This window comes from Prionailurus viverrinus, chromosome B3, assembly GCF_022837055.1.
Source record: "Prionailurus viverrinus isolate Anna chromosome B3, UM_Priviv_1.0, whole genome shotgun sequence".
Lineage (NCBI taxonomy): Eukaryota > Metazoa > Chordata > Mammalia > Carnivora > Felidae > Prionailurus > Prionailurus viverrinus.
In genome coordinates this window covers 110,892,262-110,915,962 of record NC_062566.1, presented here as the reverse complement: position 1 = coordinate 110,915,962, position 23,701 = coordinate 110,892,262, and the positions used below count along the sequence as shown (strand labels likewise).

The following is a 23,701-nucleotide window of genomic DNA, read 5'->3' as shown; positions in this document are numbered from 1 at the left end:
CCTCTTCGTCCCCGACCCCACTCTCAGGCAGGCAGGCCAGGCAGGTGCCAGGGGAAGGACCCAGGAATGTTCCTATTTTAGGTTCCCTGAGCTGCCCTGACACCGGTGTCAGCCTGATGGCTGGACCCAGCACAAGTATCCCTAAGGGGCCAAGAGGCAGAAGAGGCAGAAAGATCTGGGCTCCAGGCCAGGCCCTGCTGTAGCATCAAGTCTCTCTCATGGAATCTCTTTCCTTCCTCCAACCCTAATTCCATCCCTCGGGCTCCTGTCCTGGATTCCACAGGTTATGGCACTAATTCAGCCTAAACGACACCACCATCCCTCGGGTCATCTTGGCCTGACTCCTGTGGACCTTTGCTCCTCCTCCCATTCTAGGGCTGTCTGCCTGCCTTGTTTGGAGTTGTCCTCTGTGTGTGTGTGTGTGTGTGTGTGTGTCCCTTCCGGACTGTGAGCTCCTTGAGGACAGAGTCCAGGGCAAGTAGAAGGTGCTCAACAAATGCTTACTGAACCGATTTGTCTTCCCTCCGCCCCATTCAGGTGCCATGATTTCTTGTTTGTTTGCAAACCAAATGGAGCCCCAACCCCTCAGGGCCTCAGTTTTCCCTCGTGAGAACAAAACAGAATCTGTGGTGTGGTTGACAACGTCTGAGAAAGCAATCTTTAGATGGCAGGCTTGTTGCCTGCTTTTAGTGTGAAGACGGGTTTAAATCCAGGCCCTGCCATCCGTTGTGTGAACTGAGGGCAATCACGGGGCATCTCTGGGCCTCGGTGTTCTCTCAGCCCCACTGGATGTCTGTCCCTTCATCCCAACCTGCTGTCCAGGCTCCCGCTTCTCTTCCCCCCACACTCGGCCCCGGTGCCCTCACGCCCATTCTGATATTCTGAGAAGCCACCAAATTTTCACAGCTCCTTTTCACTTGCCGTTCCCTCAGTCCAGAATGCTTTTCTTCTCCTCTTCCCCCAACTCCTGCTTTAAGATTCAGCTCAGATGACTCATCTTTAGGGATGCCGCATGAATCGTGTTCCACTTGGACTGAATTTTCTAAGGCCAGGCATGAGTCCTAGGCTCCTTTACCTGCCTGGGGCTTGGCTACCCCTCCCCCCGCCCCCAGGGGAACCCAGGAAGGGGGAGGTGGGGTACAGGGCACCACACGCATGTTTGAAGCCAGTAGGCCAAAGGTCTAAGGGGGTGGGGAGCCAAAGGAGAGTCTGTGCGGGCGCAGACCAACCGCCCTGTGTCCAGGCACCCCGCACTTGAGATGCCTGAGCTGGGAGTTTCTTACATTGACCAGATAGTTCTGTTCTCATCAGCGGTTGTTAGGCTTTGGCCCTCTCTCTGCCTAACAACTGCTCACACCCAGGGTTGCCAACGTAGAAGTGTTTCTGGGGGTGGCCCAACGGCCTTGCTGCCCTGCCAGCCTGCCAGCTGCTTCACAGCACTAACAAGGTCCCCTGGCATCCAAAGGCATCGCACGCTGCTCAGGAACATTGAAGGTATTCAGTGCTCCCCCTCGTGGGTGCTGTGTGGATGAAAATGTATACATTAAGTTGGCTTCCAAGAGGAAGTTCATTTCATTGGGGGAGAGGGGATGTGTTCAGTCTGGCCAATAGGCCTAAGGCCATTTATTGTTAGAATCTCACACACTCTCCCAGAACGTGTGAGCAAGAGCCAGGGTGCCGGCTTTTCATCTGGAAGAGAATTAGCAGTTCATTGGGTCAGAGGCTTGGGCCCCAGCATTAGCTTCATTTTACTTGATGAAAGCCCTTGGCCAAGTGACTTAGAAACCCCTGAGGCTTCGTATATCAAAAAGGGGCCCTGCCAACTCTCAGCATGGTGCTACCCTCGGAATGTTTTCTCCGGGTCCAAGAGCTTATGTTCTTTTCTGGTTTCTCCAAATACCAAGCGAGAGAACAGAAGGAGGGTCTACTCACATGCCTGCCCCTCCTGCTCCTACCTGCCCCCTCGGGACAGGGGAACACCTGATCCACCCAGGGGCTGGAGGGCTGGAAGAGGTGGAGGGTGACGACAGAGGTTCCGTGATATGTACCCTTGAGTCAACCAGGGAGCAGAGGGGACAGGGCTCTGGGGGAGGGAGAACCACAGGGTAGAAGGAAGACTGAGCACTCACCTGGCCCTCTGTATGTAACTGTAACTAACACAGATGTGTGGAAATGGGGGGGGGGGGGTCTTTGAGCCCCAGCCAGGAAGTGGGGGAGACAAGCAGGCATGAGGGAGGAAAAGTCGCCAAGCCCCACCTTGAGGTGCCGGAGGAACCTCTGGACCACCGCGCCCGTGAACCCTCCGCCTGGTGATAGGAAGTCAGAAGCCAGCCGGGACTGCACCTGGGAAGGCTGGAGGGGAGGCTGCAATCACAAAGACCCCAGCCGGGCCCCGTTATCTGTGGGATTTTAAATCTGGAAGCACAGATGTCAACTAGGGGACCGACAGGTCCCGCGCATCACCTGCGGCTGCTTCCCGTTTGTCAGCCAGCGGCACCGTCTGTGAAGAGTCCACGTTCTCTGTCGTGTGCCACCAGGCCTTTGCCACGAAGGTCCTCCTGCCCCGAGAACCGTTCCCAACGCTTCACGGCTCATTCTGCTCCACCTGTGAGTTCAGCGCAGGCCTCGTCTCCCCCTGGCTCTTGTCCCAAAGCCTCGCTCTGGGTTCCTCGCCCCCCGTTCTCTCAGCCTCCCAGTACCCACCTCATTCTTGGCAACCGTGTTTCCTTTTCTGAATCCCTCTCTGAATCACACGCTCTTTAAGGACCGGGAGCCATCCCTCCTCCCTTTTGAACACTCGGCCCTCATGAGGGCCCCGTCTGTAGGAAGGGTTCACTTGATGCTGCTGAATGAAGAGGTAAGGCTCAGCTTACATCCCGTTCCACCTTCTGGAGAATATAGGATCTATGCCCTCCTACACATGACAGCCCTTGAAGTCTGACGGTGGCTATCAAGTTCTGCCCCCGAGAACGTTCCAGATGAAGGCAAACATCCAGTTCCTTCGACACCTCCTCACATGCCCTGGCTTTCCATCCTGTCTCCACTGGGCTCCCTCCTCTCGTGGCTCTTGTATTTGTCAGGATCCCTCTATAAATAAGGCAGTCAGAATGGGACACAGGTTGTCCCTCATGTTCTGACCCAAATTTACAAACTGGGGAAGCAATGGCTAACATCGCAACAGAAATCAGTAGCTGAGCCAGAAGTGGGATCCAGATGTTCCGGTCCCCCATCCGTCACACAGTACCTTACTAACATTAGCTGGTCGTGGATTAGGAACCCAAACCCAGTTAACTTCCCACCTGTACACTCAAGCCCCATGCACTGACTCCTCACCTCTTTGCTGACTCCCAAACCCTCACCTCGGTGTGAGCAAGGGCAGAGCTGCAAGTAAGGCCAGCAGCTGGTCCTGCCACCGATTAGGGAGACAGCTGGTGCCAGGGAAGTGGGGGGCGGGGGGACCACAGATTAGAAAGAAAGTGCCTCCTTGGCACACCGATTCATTTAACAACACGTATCTATTGAGAACCTAGCTTCCTGGAGCTTGTATTTTGGCAGGGAAGGACACAGTAAGGATATATATTATAAAGCAGATTAAAAGATGACCAGTGCTACAGGAAAGGAAATAATAGAATAGGGTAAAAAGTACTGGGACACGGTGGGCAGATTAGTTTTAAGCAGGGTGGTCACAAGAGGCCTAACGGAAGGAGGCTTTAGACCCAGACTGGAAGGACACGAGGGAGCTAGGGGAAAGGGCATTTTAGACATAGGGACTGGACACAAGGTTGCTTATTTCTGACATTATAAAAACTACACTGTAGGATGCTGCCCTAGCTTGTGAAGAACTAGAAACGAATTTACAAATTGCACTTCCATTAAAATCTCTATTTCCAGGGCCAGTTGGTCTCAGCCTCTGTATTCTCATAGAGCAGCTCTGCCCTTTGAAATGAACCCACTGCGATTGAGATCTGTTGCCTGCTTCTCTTTTCTGGGAGCAGGCAGCTACCTTCCTAAGTAATATTTACTAACAACCACGGCAAAGCAAAAATAAAAGTCAATGAATTAGTATGTCTGGGGGCACCTGGTGTATTGAGTCCTTCATCTCCCCTCCCCCTTTCCTTAAGGATATCATATAGTGGGCACATCTTTCTCTGGCCTTCAAAGATTTTCATTACCTTTTCTGATGTTCAGATGTGGGTCAAGTCTAGCCATCAAACAGAGAAGCAAACTGCCAAGAGAGGAAGTAATGAGCCACTCACATAAGGTATGCACTAATAAAAATTTAATATCATAAAACAAATCAGAAAACAGCAAAAAAAAAAAAATTTTTTTTTAACCATTCACAATTAACGTGGAAAGAGACAAAATTATAAGGCAGCCATCCATGGAATGATTTCATGTTTACAAAGGATCCAGAAAAGGGGACATTTAAAATCACTCTTCAGGCTACTGAACCAGGGGAAATGCAGTTTTATCCCATGAGACCTCCAACTTGCTAGAAGATGCTATCAGAAAAAAGACCAAAGCCAAGTTCCTTGTGTTTAGGCTGAGCATATCTAGAAAATTCCCAATGGTTGTCTCCTTTCCTACAAGTCACAAATTTCCCTCAAGTCTCCTGAGGCGATCGATCTAGATGTCTCAGCTACAAAGGGGGCTACATCGTTGGCTTTAAGTTCATGGCATCTCCCAACAGTGCTCTCGGGATCATTCTGTTTTGACCAGAAATCTTCGACGGTTCCCCTGTAGATCACCTTGCACTGCAGTGGTTTTAGAAGAATCTGGTCATTATTCTCAATCTCCCAAGGGGCCCAGGAGCCATGTAGGCAAGAACATTCTCTGGGGGCTTGTGCTGTTGGCAGACAGCTCCCGTGTTTAGTACCTGGCTACCATGTGTCTGAGGGGCATAATATACTCCGATGTGGGGGTGTCCTCCTAGCTCTAATCCTCCAATAAGAGAAACACCAGGAAGTGACCCTTAGAAGTAGGCCGGTAAGAAACACACTTACATGGTCACCTCTTTACAAAGAACTGACCCCTCCAAATGACCACCTCTCTCCGTTTTCTAATAATTCATTATACAGGAACACGGCTGACTCGGCTGTTTTGAATAAGGAAATAAAAAGGTAATGGGGGGAAGAGAGAACACAGAGCCTCTGCAGGTGGTACCGTTTCCAACTCGCTACACTCTGGTGCAGGAAAGCCACCAGACCTGGAACTTCACCGCTTCGGGGAAATGGGGACTGATATGCAATTCACTGGGAAACAAGTGAGAGGAATGGATCAGTAGTGTTTTTCAATTTAATTTGCCATTTAAGAGTGCATCTGGAATCTGAATAAATTGATCCCTACCAAGGAAATGGAGTCAAATTGCAATTAAGATTAGCTTTGGTTATGAGGAAGGAAGGACCATGCTTTTCATCAACTGCATCTCTCTGGTAGCCAATAATTCCATCTGTAATCATGGCAGCAGCTTAAGTATTGCCAACGTTTTCAAATGTGTGAGAGCGTTAAGGCATCTACATCTAAAGCGGGAGGCAGTTTTAAACAAGAGGAAAACAGAACTGAAATGTGCCAGTAAGCGACCACTGCTGTGGCCTTTTCTGGGACACTGCCCACCACGAGCAAGTTGTTCCCCCGGTGAAGAAGGCCTCTGCCATGCTGCTTGGTCCCCTGCTGCCTGAAGATGCATTTGAGCCCTGTAAGATTAGTATGGCTATTTCTGCATGCTGACCAGGAGACACAGGAGTAGTTCCCGAGGCAGCAGCTTTAAAATCTGGGGAGGCCCATAGCTTCTGAGAGCTGATAGGCCTTGAAAGGTTTGCTTGTTAATGTGAGGTCCAGAGGGGAAGGCAAATGTGGAAGTCTGATGGTTCGGTCCTTGCCAGAGTTCAAGGCCTCACCTACCCAGCAAGCTATTCTAGCCACACTTTTAGTGACGGCAGGGCACTGCTGCAAGAGGCTTTGGCCAGCAGAACAAATTTCTCATCATTTCTCACACAACAGTATGGCAGAGAGTGCTGCCATCCAAACCAGGCCAGACACTAAAATGTACTATTTATTTAACAAAGTAAATGTCCAGGGAGAATCAAGGCAACCATGACATCTTGAAGGACCACATGAAGCCCCAAGACTCTTCATAAGTCAGAGCTGCTATCAGGAAAAGTCACTCAGACTTTCCACGCTGTACCTTCTGCTGGTTTTAAGCGCGTATGCAATGGCTGCAGCCACTATACGAAACCGCCTCCTATTTATGCTACTTTGGTCTACAGCCAGCAGGGGGCTCTCGAGGTCTATTTCCATAGCTGCTGACCCAGTGACAAATCTAGGACGGAAATAAAGAAATTACAGGCATGCTGGCATATACGTCATATAAAACATTTTACGGACTCCTAAACCCACTGCCCTGAAGAAAACGGTCTTGGTTCCCTCTTTCTATAATGTGTTTTTGAAATGGTACAGAAAATCAAAATAAATTAATAACACAGTATTATACACTGAGTCGATAACACAAAGTTTTACAGGGACTTTGGCAAACACGGAAAAATCATCCTAGTTTGTTAAACGCTTTTACTATCTCAATTGTTTAAATTACCAGAATATTAGTGACTGCATCATCTCACGTATGAGGAAGTGACATTTTAAGGGCTTAGCAGAGTTGCATTTGACACAAAAGTGACTTCATTGAAGGGAATAAAGTAAAGAGACAATTGTCATCTTCATCATCACCGTTCAAGAAGTGGTTGTCCTGATGAGAGTTCAATTCACACAAATCCTAACGTCGCTGTCAGCAGTGAGCAGCACATTAGAGGGAGGGGGTGCTGGAGAGGAAAGTCAGGAGGAAAGCACGGAAAAGATGAAGAGACAAGAGACAAGAAACATGATTTCAATAAGCTTTAAATCAAGAGGCAAACACTTCCCACTTGTGATACATCGTGACCGTCTTCATTGCTGCAGGTGCTTATGTGACGCTGACCTAGCACTTCCCACGGGACACCGAGTATTCTGCCGGAGGGACTGCCGGTCTGCTAAGATAAATACTTAAAAAGAGAAAAAAAAAAAAAGGGACAACATAGGTTTTGGTAATCTCAATTTTAAAAAGATTACTACAAAGATGTCAGTCACTATCCAAATTCACTTAAAATTAATACCCCTCAATTTCAAAAGGTACTTTGGGATCTGACTGCTCTTGAAGGAATGGCTGGGGGGAGGCCTGAACCTACCAGAACTTGGCTCCTCTGTATGAATGCACTGTAGGCAGGTACGCTGCAAAAGAGAACTTAAAAAGAAATACTAGTCACCTCCTCCGATGCTAGTCCATCTCTGTGGCTCCATTTGACGGGAGGGCGGGCCCTCTTTAAAGAGGCAGATGTGAAAGGAGGTGTTAAGTCTCTCCAGACACCCCCTGTTCAATGGACAGCTCTCGAGTAAGAAGTCAGCTTTTAATGTGTCTTGCCGTCATTTTCCTGACTCTTGCCCCAGGTAGATGACAATTCTCTTTAGCATCTAAGACAGTGGACGTTATGACCTTGATCAAGGCATGTGGCAGAGATGCTAAAGCACCAGTCTTACACGGTGAGAACCATGTTAAAAATCAATGGATAAAGTAAGCGGCGGAGCCTCTAAACTAACAAAGAGATTTAGCTTAATTACAGAACACTGTACTTTCATAATTACTATTTCATCATGAGTATGAAGTTCTCCACTTTTCCTTAAAATGAAATTCCATCTTCCCTGAGAATAGGGGTTAAGAGAAACATCAAAACTCAAAACGCCAAGGGCCCTTTAAAAAACAACACAACGGAATGTCCACATCCAGTCGCGGTGTGTCGTTTCTCATCTAAAAGCTTTCCATGACTCCAGGTTTTAATCTCACCTCCCTCCGGACTCTAGGAACACAGGTGGAGATGGGCAAGGTGAGACAAGACACTGAGGAAGTGAGCAGCTGTCACGCGCTGGCTGTTCTCGCCGGATGCTGGACAGCCACGGACTGAGGCTGGAACCTGACGTTTAATGCTGGTGTCCTACTGACAGGATGAGTGGGATGAGGCAACCCAGAACCAGGGCTGCCACCTCCAGGCGGCTGAGGCCCCTCCCGCCAGTGGGGTCGGGTTTGTGACTGTGCCCCATTCCGCCCACCTCCGGGAGGACATGTACTGTGGCAACATAAAGAAATGTCCCGGCAGAGAAAAGCATGGCCACCCCAGTGGCATTGACCTCTGAAAGGGCTTCTTTACTGCTCTGTGAATTGAGAGAAACAGAGAGAGACAGACAGAGAGAGAGAGAGAGAGAGGAGAAGAAGGAGAAGAACAATTAAAATTCAGGGTCAGGAAGAAGTTCCAATTAAAAAAACACTCAGCATTCACAACTGGTGCACTATGGGACACTGGGGACATCTTGAGATCAGAGCAATCTTGTGATTGATGAGAAGCTTCCAAATAAGGGCTTAAGACTATTGATACTGTACACAATTGCTTCTTCAAGCAAACATCAAGTCTGGATGAACAGGTCTGGCACGTATTATTCTTACAATGGAATCAACGGCATTATTAATGCAGATACTAAATTTCGTACATTCACTCATTCATTCTACTAATAGTTAACAAACATCCCCTATACACCAGGCTCCAGGCCAGCTGTTGAGATACAGTGGTAATCAACATCCAGCACCTGCCCTCAGAGGCTAGAAACATCTTATAAGCTAATCTTGACACAATTAATTTCAACTTTTTCTATTAAAAAAGTGGACCCATGGACTACAACAATTAAAAATTTAAGAAAGGAGCACGCCATAATGTAACATGTAACCCCATGCCTCCAGAATTACACCTTTCTGTCTAAAGTTCTAAAGACTTTGATCGATGATCAATGAAGTGATATACAGGGTAATACTTAAAAGGAACTATATACTGACTGAAAGAAGAAAAGGCTCTTCAAACGATCAGAGAGGGTTTTTATGACACCTCATTTGTTAGCAATCCAGATCAACAAACTTGATTAACATGAACTTAACCATGTTTTGACCACCTCGTTTCTCATATGTTCCTTTTAATATAGTTTTGTTGGGGGGTGCCTGGGTGGCTCAGTCAGTTGAGCGTCCGGCTTTGGCTCAGGTCATGATCTTGCAGTCGGTGAGTTCGAGCCCATGTCAGGCTCTGTGCCGACAGCTCCACAGCTGCTGTGGTGCCTGCTTCGGATTCTGTGTCTCCCTCTCTGTCTTCCCCTCCCCCACTCCTGCTCTCGCTCTCTCTCTGTCAACAATAAATAAACACTAAAAAAGAATTTAATATAAGTTTTGCGGTATCAGCTATGAACTGAGTGACACTCAGAAGAATCAGTGACCTTCAGAGAGAGTATGGGAAAGCAGTTCCATGAACGAGCCCTAAGTCAGTCTGGTGCTAAGATTTTCCTCCTGTCACCTGCCAGCTGACACTGAAATACAACAGGTCAATGAGACCCGCAGCCCCAGTGGACAGAACTGGAAGACAGGGAAAGGTCCAACGTGAACAGCACGGGAAGGATACCCAGGCTCAGAACTGACAAGCGACAGACACGTTACTTCAAGTCTGACGTTATGTTCAGCGCAATGATAAAGAACTGGATATTCAGTAGGCGGTGATATGAGAATACAGACATCTCTGCTCATACCCTATTCTCCTCAAAGCTGCCATTCGCTTGTCCCTCACTCTTCACGTGCCTGCTTCAACATTAAATATGTACCGTGGCTTATTATACATCTGTCAAATAAAATTAGTGGGTCTGGTTAGGCTTAAGTTATGTTATTTGAAAGATCACGTATATGTGCAAATGTTTTCGGAATTGAAGGGGAAGACATTTTCAAATTAAATGAATAGGAAGATGTAACTTTATGAAGGGAATGCCTTGGAATGGAGATGTTTACCTTGTACTGGTTTTTACTCGTAATTTCATTTTTCTTTATCATTTTATTTTTGAGACAGAGAGCGAGCAGGGGAGGGGCAGAGAGAGGGGGAGAGAGAGAGAATCCCAAGCAGGCTCCGCATGGTTAGCGAGGAGCCTGATCTGGGGCTTGAACTCACTAACCGTGAGATCGTGACCTGAGCCGAAGTTGGATGCTTAACCAACTGAGCCACCTAGGAGCCCCAGTTTCATTTTTAGTTTGAGAGAGTAACTTAACTGAGAAACTCAACATAAAAGACCATAGATTACGGTAGATCACAAAAAAACTGGATACATGTCTAGATAAACTAGGAACGAATAAGACGTACCTTACTTAGTCCTAAGTATGTCACCATGGCCATAACTGGTGCTGCAAGCGCAAACACCAGTAAATGTTTTCTGATTCGATTCCGTTCTAGGCCAGCGTGCATTAAGAAGGAAACCAGCCCAAAAGCAGCTGGTGCCTGGAAAAAAAAAATTAGTCTTAAATACTCTTTTTTTAAATTTTTTTTTTTTTCAACGTTTATTTATTTTTGGGACAGAGAGAGACAGAGCATGAACGGGGGAGGGGCAGAGAGAGAGGGAGACACAGAATCGGAAACAGGCTCCAGGCTCTGAGCCATCAGCCCAGAGCCCGACGCGGGGCTCGAACTCACGGACCGCGAGATCGGGACCTGGCTGAAGTCGGACGCTTAACCGACTGCGCCACCCAGGCGCCCCTTAAATACTCTTAAAGTATGGATTGCTTCTATATTATGAAGTATATGTCATTGGACTGAATTCTCACCGAAAAAAAAGAGGCATGGTACCAAGACTGAGCTCTGCCTTTTAGGAACTAATGTTCTAAGCTAAGAAAATATCCTATGCGTGTGTGTGTGTGTGTGTGTGTGTGTGGTTTAGACAGTAGGAAGAGAGAAATAGTCAAGAAAAGATTATAAAAAAACAAGAATATTTACCAACAAAAATTATTATAAAATACAGAAATCTGTAGAGAATTTAATAATTTGTGTATAGGACCATAAAAAAATCCCTTCCATCTAGTCAACTGTCTCAAACGAAGGGCAATTATGAAAATAGCTAAAAATATTTCCCCATTCCAGGAAAATGTTAATGACCAAAGAGAAATTTTAATTGTGAATATATTCAATATCAAATCTTTCACTAGGATTCCCCTTACCTTATGTAGCATTATTGCCACAAACACAATCAATTGGACGCTAGTCTGGGAAGTAGAGGCTGCCGCTCCTAAGGCAACACCGTCGGCTAAATTTGGAAAAAATGAAACATAAAACATTATAAATACAACAACAACAGCATCTATACTAGTGTCCTAGTCTTATATGAGTTTTAGAGTCAGGTAGACCTGCATTTGATTCTGGGAAGGTTCTTTAACCTTTCTCAACCTTAGTCTTCTCATCTCTAAAATGGGTTCAGTGAAGTATGTGTTCTTTGGGTTTTCATGAGGGTTAAATGAGATAACATTTGTAAGCTGCTTAGCACCTGGCCCCAAATATTCAATGTATCAGCTGTTATTAGAAAAGTATGATGCCAGAAAGTATATAAAGTATGTAAGTATATAAAGTCTATATAAAGTATTATAAGGTATAATCCACTGATTAATCAAACTGTAATAGCAGAAATAACAACGATTATAAAGAAAGCAACTCTGCACCTTGTAGATGAAAAAGCACAACATAAGAACACTGCAACTTTACAGAGATGATTTATACGTCAAAAGTAAACACTGGCTGGCTGGCTGGCTAAAGTTTTGTCAGATAGGCACGTTCTGTTAGAAAGGTCCAAGTAATAGCATGCCACATTTCACATGCCTTTGTCCTTCCCAGAATCCCACTACTGGGACTGGTCTTTGGTGATCATTCTAAGGCATGCCCAATTAGCAATGCTGAGCCTTCTGCATTCTACGGCCCACCTCTGCCTCAACTGGCACTTTAGGTATACACTGAGCAACAGGGCTATTCAGTATAAAAGTGTCAAAACTCTTTTCCAGATGAGGTTCTAGGGCAGAGGTCAGCAAATTTTTTTCTTAAAGGGCCAACGAGGAAATATTTCAGGTTTTGCAAGCCATTTGCTCTCTTGCAGCACTCTGCCATTACTGTGCGAAGAGCCACAGGTAAGATGTAAACAAGTGGGCATGGTTGTGTTCCCAAAAAGACTATTTACAGGCGCTAAACTTTAAATTTCATGTAATTTTCAGGTGCCACAAAATATTTTCAACCATTAAACAATATAAAAACCATTCTTAGCTCCAAAACCCTGACACTGAGTACGCCAGGGTTTATACTTGGGTTGGAGAACTTCATCACGAGACCCTCTCCCTGAAGGCCAGCCCAAGAGCTTTCATGGGGGTGGTCCCTGGGATGTAAACACTAAACTCCCCATAGTGCACCAGAAGAGAAAGGGCTCTCTTTGCAGTCCCGCCCTACCTGCAGCATGGACGACCAGACCCAGCGTGGTAGTGATTTTGGAATTGCTGGGCCTTGCTGTTTCTGGATCTGAAGTAAAAATAAGCGAGTCAGTCATTAAGCAATGTGAAACAGAAACTGTTAGAACACTGTCCTGGAGGTGGAAGAATTCTTTCAAAGCTCTTAAAGTAGATTCTGTTTTCCTCCTGACTGTCTTTCCTTACGACTGGCTTCAAACACTTAGAAGTTTCTCCTGTCCTGAAAGAAGTGGGCAGGAGGGAACCCTTCATCTGCCCCAGCCTTCCCTGAACAGGCAATACGTAAGCCCCAACTGCCTCAGCTGCCTTGCACCCTTGAGTGCTCTGGCTCTCCCTGGAAAGTGCTCTGTGGTCTCTCCTCACTTCTCTCCAGACCAACTGAATTGTCACTGCCTACCTGCCCCTCTCCCCGGCCTCCTGAAACTTTGGCTTTATTCCAAGACCAAAATGTCTATCATGCTTGCCCTTCTCCTCTTAATCGCCATCATCCTAACCTAAACTTTCATCAACTTGAACCTGACTTAGCAACAGGCTCCCAGCTGGTCTCCCCTAGCTTTCCTTTCTCCCTCATCTGATTCATCTTACACATCCTTGTCGGAATGCTCATCTCTGAATCACCACCCTTCTGACGTGCCAGTTAACTAGCTAAGAATCTGCTGCTTATCAAACTCAGTCCAAACTGCTCCATTCATAGGTTCTTAAGCTCTTTATCAACTGGTGTCATCTTATTTCTCACTATTCAGCCCAGTTAAACCAGCTTCTTTAACACCTTCTAACAAAACATTCTCATTCTCCCTCAAATCTCTCGTCTTTAATTCTTGGCATGTGCATAACTTCTCAGCTCCTCAGTCCAAAACATAGCCATTGTTCAAAGTCAATTCTAGGACTACTTCCCTTAAGAAAGAATTAAAGATCAATTCCAGCTCAAAAGGCTCCCCTTGCCTAGAAACCAAGAGCTCTAAGTGCACATACTACTTCAGTTTCTTCTATATCACCACCTGAGATATGTAAAACTGTTTTCACTCAGATAGGTCTGATGTCCCCAGACTGACTGTAAACTGCACAGAAGTGAATTTTCCACTTCTCTCCATTCCCTTTCCACATGTCTTACAGAATGTCGCACAGCAATGGAAACCCAATAGCTGCTTAATAAATCCTTATTAGAGAGGGGAGAAAAACATTTCTCTGTATGAATGTTACTGCTATAATAGGAAATATACCAGCAAGTCAATAATGTCCAAACAATGTAAAGTTAAAGATGAGGACATCAAAATGCCAGATGAAATGACAGATGGACATTGGTCAAATAAATTCCAAGGGATTTAATCTTCTGGGGGAACCCAGCACATAGGAAGAATGGTTTACAGTGGGAAAAAACACATACAAGTAAAGTAACATGTTATCTTTTTACTAAAAATAAAATTATCTTCTAATTAAAATACTACAAGGAAGGGAAGCTAAAGCCCCAGTTGGTCTGAGACAACAAATATTTCAGTATCGCCCCCAAATGTGAAGAATATCATATTATACTGTGTGACAAGTTTGCTTTGACTTTTCTAGTTATAAATAGCATCTTAAATAAAAATTAGAGGCTTTACAATTAAAACGCAGTTTTTATAAATCTATAGGAAAAGACTGCTTTAGCATAAATTTAATAAATGAATTTTTACTGAGATTTAACAATAGATAAAACCCTGCAGATAATTGGTAAAACCAGATTACTAGATACATGAAAGCCAGCAAAAACAGTGACTTCAAAGATAAGACAGGAAGAAGAATAAAGGAACACATGCTATTTTTAATTCTTTGTATAGTATCATAGGGCACTAGTGGGCCTTTAAGTGCATTTAAAATCGAAACTGACAAGAATCGCAAAAATGTCATCGAGGCCACTGTGGGCAAATATGTAACGTAGATAGAATCAGATCCCATCCAACCAGAGGGTGTTTCTCATTTGCTATTTGGTAAAAAAGCACACAAACAAAAGCATTTACTTCTAAATCAGCTTCCCAATACATGTAAGACCATTAAAAAAAAAAAGTGCATGGAAAAATACTGAAAAGAAACAGTAAATGCAAGATTAACAAACAAAACAAAAAATAGCCTTGGACTAAAAAGGCTAAATTCAATTCTATGAATTTTGAAAAAAAACCTTTTTTGGGGCGCCTGGGTGGCGCAGTCGGTTAAGCGTCCGACTTCAGCCAGGTCACGATCTCGCGGTCCGGGAGTTCGAGCCCCGCGTCGGGCTCTGGGCTGATGGCTCAGAGCCTGGAGCCTGTTTCCGATTCTGTGTCTCCCTCTCTCTCTGCCCCTCCCCCGTTCATGGTCTGTCTCTCTCTGTCCCAAAAATAAATAAACGTTGAAAAAAAAAAAAAAAACAAAAAAAAAAACCCTTTTATTTGGAAATAATTTCAAATCTTCAGAAAGTTCTGACAATGTTAAAAAAAACACTCACACACTCCTTTCTCAGAACGACCTACTGTCTAACACTTTGCCCCATTTGCTTCATTATTTGTGTTCATGTTCTTTTTCTATCCATACTACACACACACACACACACACACACACACACACACACACACACACACACACGTTTTCTGTACCATTTCAAAGTAAGTTGCATACATCATAACTCTTTATCCCTAGATATTTCAAAGTATATTTCCTTAAGAGGAAGGACATTTTCTCATATAATCACAGCACAGTTATCAACTTCAGTAAATCTAATATTGATACTTTTTTCTAATCTCTCTTGCATATTCTAATTTGTTAACTGTCCAGGAAGGTCTTTCAGAGCATTTTTCCCTCCCAGGAAGGATCCAGTCTGGGATCATATATGCACTTACTTGTTTCTCTGTAGTTCCCTTTAATCTGAACCATTTTCTCTGCCTTTGACTTTTGCGACATTGGTATCTTTGAAGAATACACGTCCCTTCCCTCAGCCTTTCTTGTTTTTTAACAGACTGATCCTTCCTTTTTGGGTTTGTCTGATGTGTCCTTAGATTATGCATTCTGAATACAGGCTGAATATGCACGCTGAATACTCTACAGATGCTTCCTCTCAGGATGTCACATCTAGACGCACAGAATGTACATCTGCTGCTTACTAGTGGAGTGAATTTTGCATTATATCCTGGACACTGTGAACGTTATCTTGTGGACACTCTGAATTCTATTATATTCCTCCAAAGAGTGTTGCTTTTGTGTTGTGCTTTAAGTAACTTGGTTTAGCTCAAACTGCAAAGTCTGTCTTCTGGGCAGCTGCTCAAATCCTGGTTTAGTTCTCTCATCTTTAGCTGAGTCTGCCCACAAAAGAATGGTTCAGGGCCTTGCCAGACTTGGGTAGAATTTATACATAAAATGTGGGGTTGTACCTTCCAGTGGCTGTAGTTACCCTGAACTCTGCCCTCTGGTTCCTTAGGCCTGAGAGACTGAGTTTTCTATCAGTTTTAGCTACCTCACTGGGCACTGACTGCTTAAAAGCAGTAAAAATAGGAACTCACCCTGTTCCACGGGTTGACTCCCCTCCAGAATTTTCCTGCTTTGGGTCACTCTCCAGTGTCTTTAGGTAGTTTTTAAAAAATATATGCCCAGAGTTTATAATTATCTGTAAGGAGGCTGGTCTGATGGGAACTTATTTGCCCACATTGAAAACAGATGCCAGTGACATTAGTTTTAATCATCTGGTCAAGGTATTATTGGATTTCTTCGTTTAGTTACTTCTTTTTCCTTTGCAACTAATAAGCAAATCAAAATTCATCTCCTAGATGCAATATTCATTGGTGATTCTGGCCTGAGCCAGTTTTTACTATGAGGATTGCAAAAATGATTTTCTAATGCCAGCACCCTTTCCACATTTACAAGTTGGCCTTTAGCAACCTACTGTAAACAAGCATCTTCCCTTCTCCTTCTCTCTCTCTCATGTGGATGTGCTCACTGATCCTCATTTTTTCAATGGTTTATACTTCGTTACTATTCTTAATTATATTGGAGCTCAAATTGTCCTATATCTGGCCAGTGGGAGCCCCTTCAAGCTGGCTCTATATTCCGTGACAAATTTCCATTTTCTTCCTTCCTATTTTTTTTTTTATTTTTATTTTTTTATGAGCACTAGATGTTCCAAGCTCATTTTGTACTTACCCTGCCCCTGTCCTGGAATCAGCCATTTCTCTGAAGAGCCCTGGTATGCTCATTGCTAGTGAGGTGTCTTTACTTCTAGGCCCTCTCTGCAGACAGAGCTAAGACATACATACATGTATACATAAACACACACGTATATATGTACACATATACACACATATACACATATACATTTTAGAAATCATGAGTCCAATAGCTCCAATTCCAGTCCATCCCTACAGAGGTTCTTTCTGGCCTTCCCCCATTTCAGATTTGTATGTCCCCTCTTCCACAGTGAGAACTCTGGTTCCACCAACATCAACACACTTACTCATTTGCTCAATCCTATAACACACCTAAAATAGTTTCAGAATTGTTTTCACCTATGCCATTACAAAAAGCAAAGCCCAATAAAGACTTCAGTAATTGTTTAATGCTTCTTCCCCCAACTCCATCTAAAACTAAAAATATATAGTCAAACATTACATTCATAAATCACTTAAATTCATTTTTTTTTAAACCCCTTCAGTGTGATTGTTATTCATCCGAATTACAGTTCATCTGCTTCAGTTAGCTTCCCCTATCCTTGTTGATTTCATTTTATTTTTTGAATATAGGAAATATCAACATGTTTCCAAAAGTCAAAGCTAGATTAAACAGGCCTGCCCAGGGAAGTGTCATGCCCTCCTGAAACTCTGCTACCCTATCCTACCCTGCACCCACTTCTTACACGTAACTAACCGTTGTCTAACTGGTCTTGTTTTATTCCCCCTTCTTTCTTACACAAAATGTAGTATATGATGGAAACTAATTTACATTTCAGCTTTTTCCCCCCACTTAACAATATCTCCTAGAAATCTCTCCCTATCAATTCACAGAGATCTGATTCCTCACTCTCTTTCACAGTTACCTAGAACTCCATTATATGCACACATCACACTTCATTCAACCAATTTCCGTGACTGGACATTTAAGTGGTATTACAGTGGTAAATAATGTTGTACTAAATAATCTTGTGCATGTGTATTTTCATAGTGGAGCTATATTATCAGGAGCAATTCCTACAAATAGGACTTTGGGGTTGAAGGGTAAATACAAGTGCAGTTTTGTTACATATTGCCAAGCTCTCCTCTGCAGGGGCTGTACAATTTTGCATTCCCACAGCAATAGATGAGAGTGTGTTTCACCGGAGCTCTGATAACAGAGTGTATTGTCAAGCTGTTGAAGTTTTGCCTGACAGGTAAGAAATGACATCTCGGCAGAGTTTTGATTTGCATTCTTAAGTGAAATTGAACATCTTTTCATATGTTTAAGGACCATTTTAATAACTTTTTATGAACTATCTGTTCATGTCTTTTGCTTGCTTTTCCACTGATTTTTTTTGTAGGCCAAGGATTCTTAACCTGGGGCCCACATCGAAGAACACAGGTAGAATGTAGGGGATGCCTGTGACCTTAACGTGGAAAAAAACCCGCATTTTAATTTTTACTAACCTCTAACTGAAATCTATTATTTCCTTTAATTGTGAACATAGACAATATGCTACAAGATCAGCACTACTATACTCTATTGCCAATAGTAATCAGATAATTTCGTATTATTTTACAGTTGTAAATATCTTCATATTCTTGCTTTCACTCATCACTATTTTAAATTTAAGGGCTTATAATGCCTCCACATTGCATGATTACAGTCTTCTTGTCTGTAGATGCTCATGTGGCAAAGCTGGGCCACTCTCCGGTAACTCTTCACCTACAGTCATTCAGGCAACTAAACAGCAAAAGCCATGGGATCTCTCACTGGGGACCAAGATATCTATGCTGCTCTCCAACAGTTCCTATCTGCAAAGTTCTCTGTCAGTGTATTTGAAAAGAGATATTTATAAATCCCTATATCACCAAACCCCAAGAGTTTGATGCAACTCTTCCAAATTTATTTTTGTCATGGATCAGAATTTTTTTTTATTTAATACAAACCATATCAAAGATGCTGACCTAGCCAAAGATGAATTCATTGATCTTAAGACAAAAAAGTTACTTGGCTGGCTTATTGGTGGAGCATGTGATTCTTGATCTTGGGGACGTGAGTTCGAGCTCCATGCTGGGGGTAGAGTTTACTTTAAAAAATAAATTAAAAAATTATTTTAAAAATTTCTTTAAAAAGTTACTGTATCTGGAGTTAAATTTAAAGTCTTAGAGAACTGTAGTTGAGAGAAGTTTAGCTTTCTTTGGAAAGCAAGCTATGAATGTGTTTAAGTATATCTGTAAGAAAATATCTTTGTGAATCAGGGTTCTCTACACTAGTAACCATTAAAACAGAAAACCAAATCAACTGAATGTTCAACATGACACTCTGTTGCCTTGTTAAAGCCCATCTCACAACTTAAGATTTTTAGCGAGCTAAGCAACAAAAGCTGTCATGCTGATGTCCTAAAAAATAAAATTTAACTCCACCTTGCATATGATTTAAATATATTATATCTTGTTAATTAATGCATCAATAAAGAAGATACACATTACTGTATCATACATTTGTTTTTAATGTTTTAGAACTATATTTCAATATAACTGGGCTTTCTCTGCAATTCTATGCATTATGCTTTACCCATTTAAACACATTTAAAAAGTCCACAGGCTTCAGAATGCCTAAGGGCTCCACGGCACAAAAAAAGTTAAGAATTTCTGTGCTAGACTCTCAATGAGACAGTTTTAAGATTAATAACCCACTGAGCACTCCCTTGTGCCATGTCACAACTCACTAGCTCCCCCAACTGAATAAAATGCTCACCAGAACCCAAGAAAGACAAGAGTTTTCAGCACTAAATAAGCCCATTGATACATACTGAATTATTTAATCATCTGTGACTTTCTAAACTGCAAATTTATTGCGCTGCCCATAAAGCGTTGGGGCCACTTACCATCAGTAGAATGCACATGGGAGCTGCCAATCTGGTCTACGAGCAACATGAAAACGAAGCCCAGAACGAGGGAAACGCCAATGTAGGCATGCAGCTGTGTATGGTCATGGCTGTGCTCATGTTCATGGACAACTGGTATTTCTGCTTTGTCTGATGCAATAACATTCTGTGTCTCACTCGCTTGGTGGTGCTTACCTAGAGTAGAATGAACCATAAAGAGAAAAGGTTGTCCCCCTTGAAACATTTTCACATAGAAGCTTCCATTCCTCTGCATTTCAAGCCCTACTTACTTTACTGCAAAGACATCTACTTCCTGTATTGTAATCCAGCCAATCATAAACTCCTTTTGGCATGTAGACCTTTTAACTGCCCATTATTCTCAAAACCTAGGAAGTGGAAGCAAATCACCAAGCAAGAAAGCAGTCATATTCCCAAGTTATATCATCCTCTTTCCTGGCTGAGAAATTCCTGCCAATATCATCAGAAACTACAGTGAGTTTTACTCTGATGAAAACGGGTGAATGAAGAGCAGTAATAACGAAAATAATTTTAACCAAGTGGATCTGGTTTCACACCTAGGTTGATCTAGAAATTGCAAATGAAGAGTAAACTGAGTATAAAAATTGTGTAAGTTTTATGAAAATATATTTATAAGATATAAATATAATATTTTATAAAATATAAAATATATTCATAAAAAAATATCACGAGGCAATCACTAACTAGAAACCAAAAGGGCAGAGCAGTTTACGAGGCACATCCTTCAGTCTAAATTCAGTTCTAGAAATACAACTGCTGAGATACTCCATATTACAGGAAGTGGCACTTGGACAGGTAATACTTCCTAGTTTATATTCACATATGACACTCAAAGCATAAATGCTTCAAGGCCAGAATCCTGATCTTTGCTGTGTTTCATGTTAACACATTAGACATTCTTCATTCATACTTGGATTAAGCATTTTTACCTTTGATCAAAGAAATTACTCGTTGTAATTTTTAGATACTTGTAATATTTTAGATTCTGCTTTTTTTTTTTTTAAGTTTATCTATTTGAAAGACAGCGAGTGCGTGAGTGTGCACATGAGTGGCGGAGGGGCAGAGACACAGGGAGAGAGAGAGAATCCCAAGCAGGCTCGGCACTGTAAATGCAGAGCCTGATGTGGGGCTTGAACTCACAAACCATGAGATCATGATTTGAGTCAAAGTTGGATGCTTAACCGACTAAGCCACCCCTGTGTCCCTGCCTTAATTCTTTATTTAAAAAAAAAAATTTTTTTTTTAATGTTTTTATTTATTTTTGAGACAGAGAGAGACACAACATGAACACGGGAGGGGCAGAGAGACAGGGAGACACAGAATCTGAAGCAGGCTCCAGGCTCTGAGCTGTCAGCACAGAGCCCGACGCGGGGCTCGAACTCACAGACTGTGAGATCACGACCCGAGCTGAAGTTGGACGCCCAACCGACTGAGCCACCCATGCATATCCCTGCCTTAATTCTTTAAAAGATATTTTTGAGGGGCACAAAGCACATGCTATCTTAAGATTAAAAACAAAAACAAAAACAAAAAAACCCACCTATATATTCATCTAATTCCTGAAGGATTTTTTTTTTTTTTGGTTTTCATAGCTGTTTTCTTTTTTTAACCTTTTTAAAAATGTGATAAAACATACATAATGTGAAATTTACTTACCATTTTAATCGTTTTTTAACGTTTATTTATTTTGAGAGAGCGTGAGTGTGGGGGAGGGGCAGAGAGACACAGAGGGAGAGAGAGAATCTCAAGCAGGCTCCTTGCTGTCTGCACAGAGCCCAAGGCAGGGCTCGACCCCATGAACCGTGAGATCATGACTTGAGCCAAAATCCAGGGTAGGACACTTAACCGCTTGAGCCACCCAGGAGCCCCTTAACCATTTTTAAGCCATTTGCAGCATTAAGTACATTCACACTGCTCTGCAACCATCACGATCATCTATCTCCAGAAATTTTCATCATCCCACGGTAATTTTTTAAGCTGGAGATTTTTTTCTAACACTGATTTTGTCCACTTGTTTTAAATTAAACGTCTAAATCTCTCTAAAAAAAAAAAATAAAAAAAACTCTCTAAAAAGCAACAACAACTTTACTGAGATATAATTTACATACAATAAGACACATGGGTTTTTGCAAGTGCAAAAACTCTAGTAACTACCACCAGGACAAGATACCAAATATTTAAAAATCCCAGGAAAGTTCTCTTATGCTACTCTGAAGTCAATATATCACTCCTGGTCCCAAGCAAGCACTGATATGCTTTTTGTCCCCAGAGGTTTTTGGTTTTTTTTTTTCCCCACTTATTCTAGGATTTCATATAAATGCAACCATATAAGATGTACTCTTTTGGGTAAGGATTCTTTTGCTTAGCATGATGTTTTGAGATTTATCTATGCTTTGCATGTATCACATGCGATTTGTTTACCCATTTACCTACTGACGGACATTTGGGTTATTTCCAATTTTGGTCTACTATAAATGAAGCTGCTATAAGCATTCAGGTACCAGTCTTTCTGTGGATACACGTTTTCTTTTCCCTTGGGTACATACATAGGCTTGGAATCGATGGGTTGTGTGTAGGTTTAACTATGAAAAACTGTCTGTTTTCCAGTTTCCAGTGGCTGTACCATCTTCCATGCCCAAGAGCAGTGTAGGAGTGTTAGGTGCTCTATGCCACTGTCAACATGCTATTGTGATGCTTTAAAACTTCAACCATTTTTACGTACATGATCATGTCATCTTCACAAAGTTTTGCTTCTTTCCAATCTTTATGCCTTTTCTTTCTTTCCCTGGCCTTACTGTGGGCTAGGATCTGGCTAGAAGCCCCAAATACGATGTTAAATAATGGCTGGGAGGACACGGCCTTGCTTTGTTCTAAACTTTAGATGTCTTAGCCGTAGGATTTTCAAATAAGCCCTTTCTCACTAAGGAAATCCTTTCCTAGTCTGCTGTGATTTTTTTTTTTCACGAAGGAGAGTTTAATTTTGATGGGGCGCCTGGGTGGCTCAGTCGGTTAGGCGTCCAACTTCAGCTCAGGTCATGATCTCGCGGTCCGTGAGTTTGAGCCCCGCGTCGGGCTCTGTGCTGACCGCTCAGAGCCTGAAGCCTGTTTTGGATTCTGTGTCTCCCTCTCTCTCTGACCCTCCCCCATCCATGCTCTGTCTCAAAAATAAATAAACGTTAATTTTGTCAAAGGCTTTTCTGTACCTGTTAAGGATGATCAAATGGTTTTTCTACTTTATTTTGTTAATATAATAATTGAAACGAGTTTCTGGATATTACTCTAAACCCTACTTTGCATTCTTGGGATAAACTCCACCTGGTTAAGATGTGTTATCCTTTTTCTATATTGCTGGATTCAGTTTACTACTATTTGGTAAAAGACTATTGCGTGTACATGCATGAGGGATACATTCATGAGTGATTGTTGTCCTGTAACATCTCTGAATCACACTGGTCGTGTCATCTTCAAAAATGAGATGGAATGTTCTTCCAGGACACGGAAAAGTTCTACTTTGGCCAATACATTTCCATTTTATTGATTTAAACAAGGTCTTTGACTATCAATTGTTATTCTGATGTTAATGTTAAGTGGTATTTTTAAATGACTAAGTTGAGGTTTATGATGGTTTTTAAACTTTTAAGACCATGACCCATAGTAAAAAATAAATTTTTTTATTAAAAAAAAATTTTTTTTTAACATTTATTTATTTTTGAGACAGAGAGAGACACAGCATGAACGGGGGAGGGGCAGAGAGAGAGGGAGACACAGAATCCAAAGTAGGCTCCAGGCTCTGAGCCATCAGCCCAGAGCCCGACGCGGGGCTCGAATTCAAGGATGTGAGATCGTGACCTGAGCCGAAGTCGGATGCTTAACTGACTGAGCCACCCAGGAGCCCCCAAAATAAATTTTATTTATATGAAAAACTAACTACAAAGTTTCACAAAACAGCGAAGCTTCAACTGGTTAACAACACACTCTTCCATTTCTTTGTCTTTCCCTCTTTCTTTGTCCCTCCACCAGGTTTTATTTTATTTTTAAATTTATTTCTTTTGAGAGAGAGAGAATGAGCAGGGGAGGGGCAGAAAGAGATGTGGGCAGAGGATCCAAAGTGGGCTCTGTGCTGACAGCAGTGAGCCTGATGCGGGTCTCAAACTCACGAACCGAACGGTGAGATCATGACTCGAGCAGAAGTCAGATGTTTAACCCACTGAGTTACCCAGGTGCCTGGTTACAAGTCCAACTCGCTGAATGTA

At 42.8% G+C, this 23,701-nt stretch overlaps 1 protein-coding gene across 6 annotated transcripts in view; it reads right to left on the bottom strand.

Annotated features, from left to right (window-relative positions):
* Positions 1-4,264: 4,264 nt before the first annotated feature.
* Positions 4,265-23,701, bottom strand: part of SLC39A9 (solute carrier family 39 member 9) — a 52,989-nt gene continuing 33,552 nt past the window's right edge. For 2 of the 6 annotated variants that reach the window (XM_047861816.1, XM_047861818.1), the window contains 5 exons: positions 19,410-19,604; positions 12,357-12,425; positions 11,090-11,175; positions 10,242-10,376; positions 4,265-8,235 (listed from right to left, as the gene is read on the bottom strand). In XM_047861816.1, coding sequence (XP_047717772.1) covers positions 8,005-8,235; positions 10,242-10,376; positions 11,090-11,175; positions 12,357-12,425; positions 19,410-19,604 — 716 coding nt within the window. In that variant the 3' untranslated portion in view covers positions 4,265-8,004. The remainder of the gene's footprint in view (positions 8,236-10,241; positions 10,377-11,089; positions 11,176-12,356; positions 12,426-19,409; positions 19,605-23,701) is intronic. The other 4 variants (XR_007152829.1, XR_007152831.1, XR_007152830.1 and 1 more) reach the window with 4 other exon arrangements.